This window comes from Centruroides sculpturatus, unplaced genomic scaffold (assembly GCF_000671375.1).
Source record: "Centruroides sculpturatus isolate CEXI.00-Female unplaced genomic scaffold, Cexi_2.0 scaffold826, whole genome shotgun sequence".
NCBI classification, from domain to species: domain Eukaryota; kingdom Metazoa; phylum Arthropoda; class Arachnida; order Scorpiones; family Buthidae; genus Centruroides; species Centruroides sculpturatus.
The window spans coordinates 91397-104675 of record NW_019385054.1 but is presented as its reverse complement, the minus strand read 5'-3'; the positions used below and the strand labels follow the sequence as shown (position 1 = coordinate 104675).

At 30.0% G+C, this 13279-nt stretch overlaps 1 protein-coding gene across 1 annotated transcript in view; it reads left to right on the top strand.

Annotated features, from left to right (window-relative positions):
- The window catches only part of LOC111633996 (serine-rich adhesin for platelets-like), a 158988-nt gene that overhangs the window by 104512 nt on the left and 41197 nt on the right, over nt 1–13279 (top strand). The window contains exons 13-15 of the mRNA XM_023378663.1: nt 8548–10016; nt 10110–10595; nt 11365–11441. Of these exons, the coding sequence (XP_023234431.1) occupies nt 8548–10016; nt 10110–10595; nt 11365–11441 (2032 nt within the window). The remainder of the gene's footprint in view (nt 1–8547; nt 10017–10109; nt 10596–11364; nt 11442–13279) is intronic.

Genomic DNA, 13279 nt, shown 5'->3' with positions numbered 1-13279 from the left:
ACTGCAAAAAACAATCTCTCAATATCAACAGATGTGAGAGGAGCATATTTTATTTTCACTAAAAACTCCAGATTTTGTGACTGAAGAGACACTGGAATTATGTCTTGAATATCTGAATTTTTGTGCAGAGAGTATTTTCAGTTTCTCTAAAGTACATCTCTTCAACTAGTTTTTGGTGTATTTAAAAATCTCCATTGCTTTTTGGTAAACAGACCACTTTTCTCAAGCTTAGAAATTGAACTGAACAGAAACTTATATGAACGAACAGTGGAGAGTTTCTTTAACAAGGCTTCTTGTTTCAACAGAATCTTGAGTTTCATCATAGTCACTGAAAATTTTTTCCAGTTTACCTATGAATGCTCTCCCATGGATGGGAAATTTTTGACATAGAAACAAGCCACTTGAATGTACCGTACATTCCCAGCCTAGTTATTATAGGGTATTTTGGGAAAAGCAAGCCAGTTATCTCATTAAATTTCCTACAAATGTACAACTATATAAAGAGATAACTGGCTTGCTTTTCCCAAAACACCCTGTAATAACTAGGTTGGGAATGTAGATAGGTTGTTTCCTACTATTCCCTGTATGTTATTGAAAGTTGCTTCATATGTAGGCTGCACATAGCTTTTTCTTATCATGCTTTGGTCAGGGATTAAGTGCTTGATATACTTTTCTAGAAAGTTTTTGAATGATGGATGATTTACTTTCTTTAACTTCTTCCAATCCCCAAGGGTCTGGGATTGGAATAGGTTAAAGAAAATAAATCATCCATTATTATTAACCCCATATCCCCAAATTCCATTATTAACAAACAAGACTTCTAGCCTATTCTGCAAATATAAAAGAAACTAATGAATGATATTATCTATTGTCCCATGCAACTTTGTCATATGTTGACCAAAACTTAGCCTTGAAAACAAGAAATGTTCTTTGTTTTCAAGACCAAGTTAGCCCTGACTGCAACCAGTTCTACCTTCTGGGAGTGCTGATCAGACATTGAATCATAGCTTGAAGCTTCTTGTATAATGTATGATGCCCTGTTTTATACCTAGTGCACCCATTTTTTTTTAATATTCTGTGGGCATCTTTTCACAGGGGCTATTTCTTTGAAATAGCCCCTGTGAAAGTAATGAAAAAGGGGAGCATCTCAACTTCCCAACTTTAGTTAAATATTTTAACTCATGTTTTGTAAATGTTTTTTTATTTAAGTATCATAGGTTATTTCTATAGTATTTAATGGGAAAGGGACCCAGTAGAATGTTGAACCAGAGTTTGGTATATCTCTCATTGGTCTGCATATGTCCAGTTCACAAAAGATTTATGTAAAACAGTCTAAAATCATTTTTATCATGAGTAGCAGTTTTCTATTCAATAGTTTCAATTTTTGCAATTAGCATTTGATATGAAGTATATTTGAATATGAAAGTACAGGTATCCCTCATACAACACAGTAGTTCTACAACACAGTTTTGCTCTAATACGGTTTGAAAATTGTGGATATCCCCCATGCAACATGACTTCCGGTTTCACTCTAACATGGTTTGAGTAATCCTCCATTCAAAATTTCACAATTTTTAAAAAGTAAACTCCATTATTTAATTTTTTTTATTCAAGCAAGTATGCATATTGTCTCAAATTTTTTCATGGATTTTAGAATATTGAAATTTTCAATTTGCTTTATGCCTTTCATCAGATTTACTTTAATGAAAACTGACAGTACAATTTTTTCTTCCTTGTCCTAGCTTTCCTATCAACTAAGTGTTGTTGTCAGATTTTAGCCTTTAAGACCCACTGTGTTTTGTTTTTATAGATGTAATCTTCATATTTAGTAAAGTTTATTTAAACGTTTTTAAATAAGTGTTATTAAACTTTTTTTTAACTGTAGATAAGTAATCATGTAAAATAATGAACAAAATATGGTGATATCTCGGTACTTGAACAATTCAGTATTCGAACACAAATTCTGGAAAAAAGCAGCTCAGCACTTGACTGAACAAATGCAACCCACTAGAACAAATTTTTGATTAATAACATACTTCTATTTCATCATCCATAAAAAATTTTTTATGATAAAAATTTAAAAAAAATTGAAGCATTGTTGATACTTCTGATCAAGATCAACAAAAAAGCTGACATGACGATGATACTTTGTAAAAAGAAAACATCCTCATTCAACAAAAATTAATATTAATGCATAATACAGTACTTTTAATTGTGATTAAGATTGTTAATTAATTATTGATTGGAAATAAATTATCCATTGCTTTAATAAATGTATACTTTTGCTAACTTCTGGAATGTGACCTTGTGTTTTTCATTAGTCTTTTCTTTTATATAGCATGGATTCACATAACATGGTACTTTTTCAGAACATAACTACCTTGTTATACAAGGGATACCTGTATATTTACATTTAAAAATTTCATTTCTTTTGAATTTAATATTATGATTTATAACCTATACATTTAAAATATATACCAGTATAAATTGTTATAAACATGATTCAAATTTTATAATAAAAAGTTACAGTTATTTAAAGTTGTATGCTATTAGTTAGTTGTAGACTAAAACAAAAATCAATACAATTAAAGTAAATTTGTAATAACTAAAATAAATTACAAAAAAAAAAAAAAACACTGTTTTGTCAAACTGTTCCTTTGTATATTTGTAATTGATACATAACTGATTTTTGAAAGTACATTGATAACACATAATGAAAAAATTAAAAACCAAAATTTTATTATCTTAAAAAATAACAAAAATCTGAAATAGTAATTCTGTTTATATGTTTTTATTTTTTTATTGAAAAATGTATATCAAGAGATATTTAGACTAAGTAAATAAAATTTTATATCATTATCAATTATAAAAATAAATAGATAATAGACATTAAGTATTTATATTTTTCTTTTTACAGAACATTATTCTATTTTATTTAATTTTTTTGGAATTAAATTAAACATTCTGAAACAAACATATGAAAATAAAGGTTATAATTAAACAGAACTAATTTTAAATAAAAACCATTATTTGTTACAGTATATAATATCAGCTTTATTCATGATTTATTTAATAAAAAATATATATTTGATAATGTTATAATTTCTTCTCTTAAAAAATATGATATATTATTTTGAAAATAATATTTCACATTTTTGAAAATTAAACTAAATTAACTATAATAGTTATTAATAAAATTTTTATCAGTTTTCTTTGAATAATAGCCAACCTCAAATAATAACTGTATTTCATCCTTAAAGCTTAAAATAAAAGCCACCCTTTCTGAAAACTTAGGGAAACAATGTACAATTAATAAATACTATAAACTATGGTAGCTAGATATTGTACTTCTTCATTAATTTAATAAACAAACTCTAATATAAAATGAAATATGTAAAATATACAATATACAATAGGTATAGTTTTTAATTATCAATACTTTCTTATTACTGATATGTAGAAAATAATATTCATTATAAAGAAAGGTACCAGATGCCACTTCAAATATAAATTTGATTTAAAAATCAAACTTTCATAAAAATAAATATTTGAATAGACCTATTTTATTAATAATGATATCAAATGGGTATGTACAAAGAAAATAATAACTGCAGATAAAATATATGGTTTAAAATAGTAGTAGTAATTATTATTTGTATAAAATCAGTAAGTACTTTTGAGAATCCACAGCTCATATTTTTCAGAATTCTAAACAGCTCATAATTCATAAAACAATAATTGTTTTGTAAATTATAAATCTGCTGTCTTTGATTTTACTCTTTGTATCATTATTATACATTGTTTAGAATATTCTGGCAATGACAAAATTGAATGTTCTCAAGTACTTAGTAAACAAAAGTTTTGACATCTGGAGAAAGTTATGTTTTCTTTTATTTTATGAACAGTAGAAGTTGAAAGAATAACAAAATCATAAAAAATAATATTTTACTAATTATTTTTGATTGAAGTGTATATTACAGGTTGTAACTATTTTAAAAATATCATAATTTCCTGTCTGTGATCTATGGATTATAGGTTTATCTACAGCATAAAAAAAAATGGTTATAAAATTATTTTACTTACTGTATGTTAAAGTTTTCTTGAGGTGGTAAAACATAACAGGATGTTTGTGTCAGGTAGATGCAAAAGACAAAGGTGTTGATGAACTCATTCACATATACTTGTGAATGGAATATAGTAAAAATTAAGAGATGCAGTTTTATGATATAAGAAAATTGACTAAAAGGCTTAAAATAAACACTTTTACCTTTTTCATTTAAGGTTTCTTCAGATTAGAACTTCATTACAGATAGGAAAACTCAGTTAATTACTGTTTTTGACCAAGAGATGAAAAGACATTATTTATATCTGAAACAATCTTAATTAAATCATGTAAGATAAGCAATATCCCAATGTTAAACTTGTTGGAAATTTGGAACTACATGATTTAATGTACTAATTGTGGGAAGGGATGTCTGCTATTGCCAAAAGTTTGTTAAATTGAATGTGTTTTAAAAATGCATATTAATAGCAAACTTAAAATATGCAAGATGTGTTGAAATGTTATTATGACGTATAAATATGAATAAAATAATATAATGTACAGTATATTGAGTAATTTATACTCATTCACTCATTAGGATAAGCTTATAATTTGAAGTAAATGCTACTTTTATTCATACAGAATACTTATTACTAAAGCAAAACTTTATTCAAAAATAATTGCTTCGTACTCATAAGTATAAGGTTTGCTTCTATTTTTATTCATACAGCTAAAAGGATTTCCTTCAAATTTTACAAGAATAAGGTAATGTTTGTTTTTATTCATATGCCTTTTAGCATGCTTTATTCATGAACAAAAAATATTTTAAATATTTCTTACAAGACAAAGTTTTTATCCATTAGATTTGAAGTTCACTAAATTGGGACATGTTAAATCAAAAGTTTACTGTGTTACATAAACCTTTCAGTCATGTTTTATTTTATTTTATTTATTTTTTATATAATTAATTTTATGTAAATATGTAATATTTATTTATTGTACAGTAAAGCTTAAATAAAATGAAAACCTGCAAAAATGGAAAAATTCTTTAGAACAGAGTGATTTTCTGTTAAGTTCTACAAGCTGGTAATCTGTCCAATATGGAAACAGAAGAGATTTTTGGATACAAACATAACATAACCAGGATAAAGTCAAAAATGAAGATTTCACTCATAGACAAATAAGTAAAATCACTTGCATATATAGTGGCCATTGCAGAGAATGACAAACTGTATTTTCAGGACATTTTCAAATTTTGTCAGGGAAACAAAAATCATGTGACAAAAGGATATACAGACACAAACCTTATTAAACTGGCATACCGGCTTTTACCATACGGAAATAGTTGATTTCCTGGTCTCCCTGGATAGACCCGCATTCTGGTCATTCTGTGAAAATACAGTAGTAATTAACTAATACTGAATATTCAAAAAATAAATTGATTAACATCTTGATACTTACAGAGATTGAAGTCAACAATTAATCAAAGTATTAAAATTCCTCAAGAAGTCAGACTGTAGAACAACTTGATCTCTTACTTATCTAACCACCTAAAAGAGGTTTGTGGACTAATAAACAAAAATTGTTATGTCCTTCTAATCCAACTGTTTGCCAGAGTTCAAGAATTACTCAGAAGCTATTTTAATTTCCGTATGTTTTATTTAAATGCATTTTGGATCCAACTTTTTCGTCGATCCCTCCTCAGTAATGCTTACATAAATATTTTACAGTAGGTATTGCCTATGACAAAGACTATACCAAGTATTCACAATTATCTAAAAGCACACTGAAATTCTAAACAAAACTTGATCTCTGTATTAGTGTGATTAGAATTTCTGATAGCAGGACAAGATATTCTGAGAACAGTTTTCATTTTCATATAGTTTTTGATGCTCTATTTCACTTGTGGGAATTCATAAGGATTATATCAGAGAAATATTTGAATACCTAGCACAAGTTCTTGGAAACAACAAATTTTTTGCAATCAAATAGTTTTCAATTCTTGAATTCCAATATTCCCATGTTTAGTTACCTAAGTAAGAATTACTTTGAATTAAACCTAGTAATAAATTTTTTATGTATGTGAAAGTGATTTTATTATAAAAAAAAATAAACACAACTATGACTTATATTAAAAAGCTTCTTGTCTGTATTATTTCATTACAAAAACATAGTTACTTATGGCTAATGAACAGGCTTATTATATTAATTAAATATACTGGGAGTATAATAAGCTAGTTCATTAGTCCTAAGTAACTATGTTTTTGTATTAAACTACTATGTGACATTTATCTGGTGTAATTTAAAGATATAAAGAGAAAAAATACTAAAACCTGTTCAAAACAGAAATCTGCCAAAATGTAAGAAAATAATTGGGTACCATGCAGTTCCAGTTTACACAGGTTTTACTGTATATAATTTTATATTCTAACAAATGCGTAAATTTGCATATACAGTAGTACTTAATTTAAAATCTATTTGAATAACTGCTTGTTTGAATTTGTAATGAAGTTCTAATCAGAAAAAGTCTTTCTTCCTATCCCAAAAATAATCCTGTTTTATATTAATTAATAATTTAAAAATTACTTTTTAATAAAATCTTGTAACAGATGGTACCAAATGTAACTCTACTTTTGTAATTATAAGTTCTGGGAAAGTTATGCAAGAGCCATTGCCAGCTTTTTTTAATTTTTGAGTGCTGATGGCATAAATTGGAGTTGTTGCAGTTAAACATGAATAAACTTACAAGATGATGTTATATAGTTTGTATTTATTTCTCATTACAGCATTAAATTTAATTATTGTATTGTGCCATTAGCAAGATTGTTTAAACTCAAAATAACTTTTTTAATATACTAGTTTTAGCTACTGTAAGTTGGGAAGTCATAAATTGGACTGCATTTTATAATTTTGGATTTTAAACTCTGACTGTACTGCTTTGAAAAGAATTGTTTCTTTTCTAGATTTGAAAATATTTAATTATTAGATGTCCTTACAAACTGCATCATTTCATTGCTGATGTGCCCAGAAAGCAAATAAACAATGATACAAATTTATACAAATTATATGATAGATTTTTTTTGTCAGTAAAAAATTATCCCTACAGATTATACGTTCTGCATATTATATGACAAACTTTTTTCAACAAAAAATTGCACTTGTGGATTACAGGCAGGAAATTATAGTAAGTTATATAAAAAATGTTTTGTGTAGCTGTTGGATGTAGAATAAAATAGTTTGTGTTATATATTTTGTGTGGCTATGTGTGAATGTTTGAACAGTTTAACAGTGCAATCATGTAAATACACAAGGAGACAAACCATATGGGTAGAAACAAATGGTTTAATACTCAGAAAACAATTGTTTTAACAAAATATGGACACAAGTCTAGATCACATGCCTGAGATTTCAGTCTAGAAAGCTAATTTGCACTTTAGACATATTCTTGGAGAGAATTGATTTTTCTTTTCCTTCCTTCATGTCACAACAATGAAATACCAAGCAATTACAATCACTGAAACTAATATTTATTATTTAATTTATTATTATATCTCAATTCTTTCTATTCTCTCTTAAGCAAAGTTAACATAGTCTTTCTTTGTAGTCTGTTAATATTGTTAAGTCATTTTTTTCTGTGATTCAACTGAGACGTCAACTGTTGATCCCATACTATCACGTGAACAATCTTTCTTCTTTGTTTCATAGGCCCAACAGTGGCCAAGCAGTTCTGCTTTTTGAACACTGGGAGTTGGTCATGGGTTCACGACTTGTCAGCACAGGCTGGCCATGTGGAGTTTTCCAGGTTTTCTCCATGTCTAATGCCTGAATAGGGGCCAGTTACCCTTAAAAAGACCTCCTGGAAGGTGGCAGATTGCCTAAGTGTTGGTGTTGCATTGCCATAACTTAACAAACAAACATCTTTGTTACATGCTCCTCTAACCCACTCTTCAATCTGGAATTTTATGTCATCTCCAGACTATACCCTTAGAGTTTTTGTCTAAGGCTTCTATAAGTTTTGAGATGTGTTTACTAATGTATTGATAATCAGATTCCCTTAGGACAATGGCATTAACTGCTCATTCATACATAAAGGAATGCAGTGTGAAATGGAGATTACAATAAATATGACCATAAATATGGTCATCAGATCACAAGTTTTAAATTAAGTAATTCGAATAATTCTTCACATTTTATATGAAAAACAATGCTAGACACTTAATGTAATATAATCAGAATTTAAAACTATTTTACCAGTTTTGTTTTATCAGAAAAATATAAAAGTTCTAATATTTTCTTCACTTGAAGTGATTTTGCTGAACTTTGATTTTGAATTAGACTTACTAGAATATATGTAATGCTATAAATATCCCAAGATATTGTGAATTGAAAATTGATGACTTAAGTTCATATCTAAACGTATTCAAATTTAAAATATTTATAATAAATATTATAATTTAACATTGTAGTAATACTTTGAATAATTCATGTACATTATTTTCTTCCAGATCCAGTCCATTAGGTTACATTCAACGGCTCCAGCAGATAAAACATTTTGTGATATAAATGCAACAGCAAGTCAAGAAAATCACGATACATCTCAGTTTTTATATCATTCTGTAAAACAAGAAAATAAAGATGAAAAGTCTACTGATATTCCATTATTGAATGGATTACCTGTAGCCACAGGTCAACCATTTGCTTATGCTGCATTTTCTTTACATGGTGGTACTATTTCATATTATTTTGAGCCATCTTCAGTAGTTCATTTAGCTCAAACGCAAGTAACTGCATCCATTCAGACAGAATCAGGAAAAAGATCTCAAGGTACTTCACCACTTCATTCTGTTACGCCATCTCCACCTCCTAATAATCCATCAGAACATGGCACTCAAGCATCAGGATCTGATGATCCACTTGAAGAAGAAGAAGAAAGTGATGATAGCAGTAGTTCCAATCAAGTCTGTACTCAAACAAAATTGAGCAACAATGCATTAGCTGTAGCAACAGCAACTCAAGTAGATATGAATTCAGATGACGATTATGAGGAAAGAAACGTTGAAACTTCCGATTCTGCATGCCAAACCGAAGCAATTGTAGGTAATGTTAGAGAAGATGGGACAGAAGATGATATTTCTTTACAAAGCCAATTAGATGTTGAAAATAATCCTGATAGAGAAAACAGCAATACATTATCTCCTCCAGATTTAAGTACTTTAGAAAAAGCTCCCAAATTATCTGTTGCTACTGAAAATAATTTGAGTCATACAGATATAAATAAATTAACAACAGAAATTTGTCCCAGTGATGTCGAAATATCCTTAGATTCAACACCAGTGTTAACAGCAGAGAGTAAACCTGTTATGGATTTTATCGATCATCATGGATTAGATCTTTTAGTCGACAGCATAGAAGAATTTGCTTGCCGTGAACAAGAAATGAAACAGGAAGACAGGGAATCATCTGAAACCAATAGCTCCAATGACAAAAATGAAACTAAAACAGAAAAAAAAGAAGAAAAAGTAATTTCAGAAAACAATAATAGCTCAACTTCCGAAGACAAAACTTCTTATCCTAGTATAGATCCTTTAAGTGTAGATGGTTTAGGTTTGCTATGTGCTCTTGCCGAACAAAGATTCCTAGAAGAAACAATGAATTCACGTGAAAGCAAAGATAAAAAATATTTAAATCATTTAAATCCATGCAAACCTTCTTTAACATTCAAATCAGTAAAAAAACTTGATATTAATAGTAATGCAGTAGATGAAAGAAAGTCTATTTTAGATTCTGTTTCAGTTTCTTCAATTCAGAAAAAAATGGGTTCAGATCAGAAATTTAGCAAAACTATAAACTTGACAACTAGCGATACAATGGATGCTACCGAATTAGAAATGAGGATACGAATGGCCGAATTGCAACATAAATATAAACAGAAACAGCAAGAACTTTCTCGTTTAAGACCAAAAAAACAAAAAGAGTAAGTTTTTAAAATTCTTTCATTCTTTATATATTTTTAAGAAAGTACACAAATATTAAACAAAGTTAATTAAATTATTTTACTCCCCTATAGTATAGATCTTTCTGTGAAAAAATCAGTTGGAAAAGTAAAAGGACAACAGATTTTAACATATTGTAAAGAAAAAATTGCAAAGAAATCAAATGTTGTTGCAATAAATACTCATGAAGTCACTCATCAGAATTTAATTCCAGAGAAACCTAAATGTGAGCCAGTAACTGAAAAACAAAACTCTATAGAAAAAGCTCAAAAAGTAAGTATTAATCAAAAATGTTCAAATAATCAGGCCTCAGAGTCACTCGCTTTTCTGTATCTTAAATTTTGGGGTGGGGGTGAAAGTAATGAGCACAATTGCCATCGGCCCATGGGACATCCTTCCCTCGATGCTACATTGGGACACAATATCAAATACAGTGCCTTTCACACTAGCAGGTGCAAGCACCTGCTAGTAAGGGATTGGCCGAAGCGAAAAGAAAGAGCCTGGTTCAATATAAAGAAAGATTCCTCCAACATATGCTGGATGGCAGTACAGCCGACATAGCTGGTATGGTATGGGAGTCACCCCAAACCAACAGAACCTGCCGAAGCAGGACTTCAAGTCTTCCAGAGAAGGGTGATCACCTCCAGCCAGATGGTCGACCCCAGTGAAGACCCATGGGACTTGTGCCCCCTCAACCAGAACTACCATTTTGCCCCAGTAGCCCGGGAGTGCCAGCCCAATTCCCATGTTTGACCCCCCTCGAAACAAGATCCAGGCCAACCCAAGCGAGGGCACATCAAGGATGGGAATTCTGGAGGTGGTAACTCTTGCCCACAAGACACCATCCCCAGTTCCCAAGCAGCCCTCAATGCAGAAAAAGGAGACCTGAAGACTTGCCAAGGAGCAGCCAGATGCAGAAAATTCCCAGGACCAAGAGCCCTATGTAAAGACCACGTGCAGGTACAATACCGGAGTCTAGCCAAGAGGCCTCAATCAAGGCAGGGTGGAGAAGCTTCCCAGGCCCTAGAGCCTATGAAACAGACCGCTAACAGTCACTCACGTTTTTGATCACTTCCACGTGCTTAATTAGGAAGATGTGGGACCAATCAAAAATAATTTTAAAGCCACACAATCTGCCGAATTAGCGGACTATTTGACTAGAATTATCTGGAAGAAAATAGTCGGCCCTGAGTGGGATTCAAAACCGAAACTGCCACTCAGTGTTGTTAGGTTATAGGAAACAAAAATTCCTTTCACGTATGTAAAAAATCCCTCCATTACAAATTCAGAAGCAAACGTTATGTACTCATGCCATATTGTCATTATTAGCCAAAATCTATTCTTCAGAGTTGCATTTCCTTCTACGGAGATTAAAAATAAGTATTCTAAACATCCCTACGTTTTTGGCTGTTCTCGAAGAAAATCTCTTTGCAGGGAAAAAAAAGCACTACACCGAGGGATAAATCTCTCGAACTGACAACATTGCTGCCACTTCTAAATTTAAAATAAACACGAGGTAGTGGCGTAACCTCCCACTTCTAGGCAAATTATTTCGTTTCTGACTATTTAATTATCCTTGTTATAGCCCAATAATTAGGCAGATCATCTGGTTTTAATTAACAATTTGGGTTATGGAGTTGTCGTTTACAAAAATATTGTTTTTACTCGATTTATTTTTAAATACAGTAATTTCATAAACTTGATTTAAATAGAATAAAGTTATTTTAATGATTTCATAGCATATTTTTAACGTTAAATCACATCTATATATTCCCAAATGCATGTTTAAATTGACTAAAAGTATAATTATTCCATGTAGTAAGTATTATTTTCATAAAATGTGTGATTACTTTATTTGTGAAATATCAATTCTTTAATCTCTTCTCTTATGCCGATTATAATTGTTCATTAATTGAGAGACTAAAAGAGTAAACGAAAATGTAAATTCATATTTTCATATAAAATTTACCAAATAAATTAAAAGATTCGAAGAGTGTTGTAAAAAGTACTATTTGAAATCTGTTTATTTCAGATTTATTAATTTATTTTGAAATCAATATTTACACAGTATTAAAAAATAAACAGTTTCTGATCATGATAGATATTCCAGTGTAGCCGAATTAGTGAAATCAGCATTGACCCTCTGTCATGGCAATGCTTATGTGGAACGGAGATTTTTTCAATTTCACGCCGGGTACTTCCTCCCGATAGAGCATCAATGTAGGAAAGAATGCTTAAACCAGAAAAAAAAACTAGAAGAAAGTGAAATACGTGCGATAGGCCAAGTTTTGTTAGAAGCAGCAAACAAAAAAAATGAAGAAGGCCATTAACAGCAAGAACATGAATAAAGTACGGGCAGTACATGTTATGTTTGTTAGTGTTAAAAGTGTTCAAAAGCAAGAGGAAGCTGAAAACATCCAGAATAATCTTTTATGACTGATTATTTAAAGAAGCCAAAGACTTTTCAAGTATTCATGGTTTATTAGAAATACAGTAGCCCCTTGTTATATCGCGCTTGTCGGGAGACAAAGAAAAAGCGCGATATAACCGAGTAATTAAAAATCTGGGCTTATACTAAACAGATTATAAATGCTATGGAATCTCTATTCTCTGTTCTTTCATCGGCAAGTTTTTCTGATATAAAATAAGCTTAGTTATTTCATTACTGAATTTATTCATGGTTATATCGTATTAATTGACGTTTACGTAAACATGATACCACCAACGTCCATTTAGCATTATTATTTCTTTAACAATGACATTTAAAAAGAAATATTGTCGATATAAAAACAAAATATCAGTGGCGATTTTATTATACAGTATTATATTTCACAATAAATCGCTTATTAAAAATTGTTGTAATTTATATTCTTCAATAAAAATTATAAATGCAGCAATTGAAAATTTTAAAAAATAAATATCTAAATATATATAACTCAAAGGTGACTGACATAGTGATCTATCAACGCACAGCCCAAACCACTGGACGGATCGGGCTGAAATTTGGCATGCAGGTAGATGTTATGACGTAGGCATCCGCTAAGAAAGGATTTTGATCAATTCTACCCCCAAGGGGATAAAATAGGGGATGAATGTTTGTATGAAACTTTGTCAATTTTAAACCGATCGGGCTGAGACTTTGCATGCATAAAGCTACTATGACGTAGGCATCCCCTAAGAAAGGATTTTGATAAATTCCACCCCTAAGGGGATAAAATAGGGGATGAAAGTTTGTATAAATCTT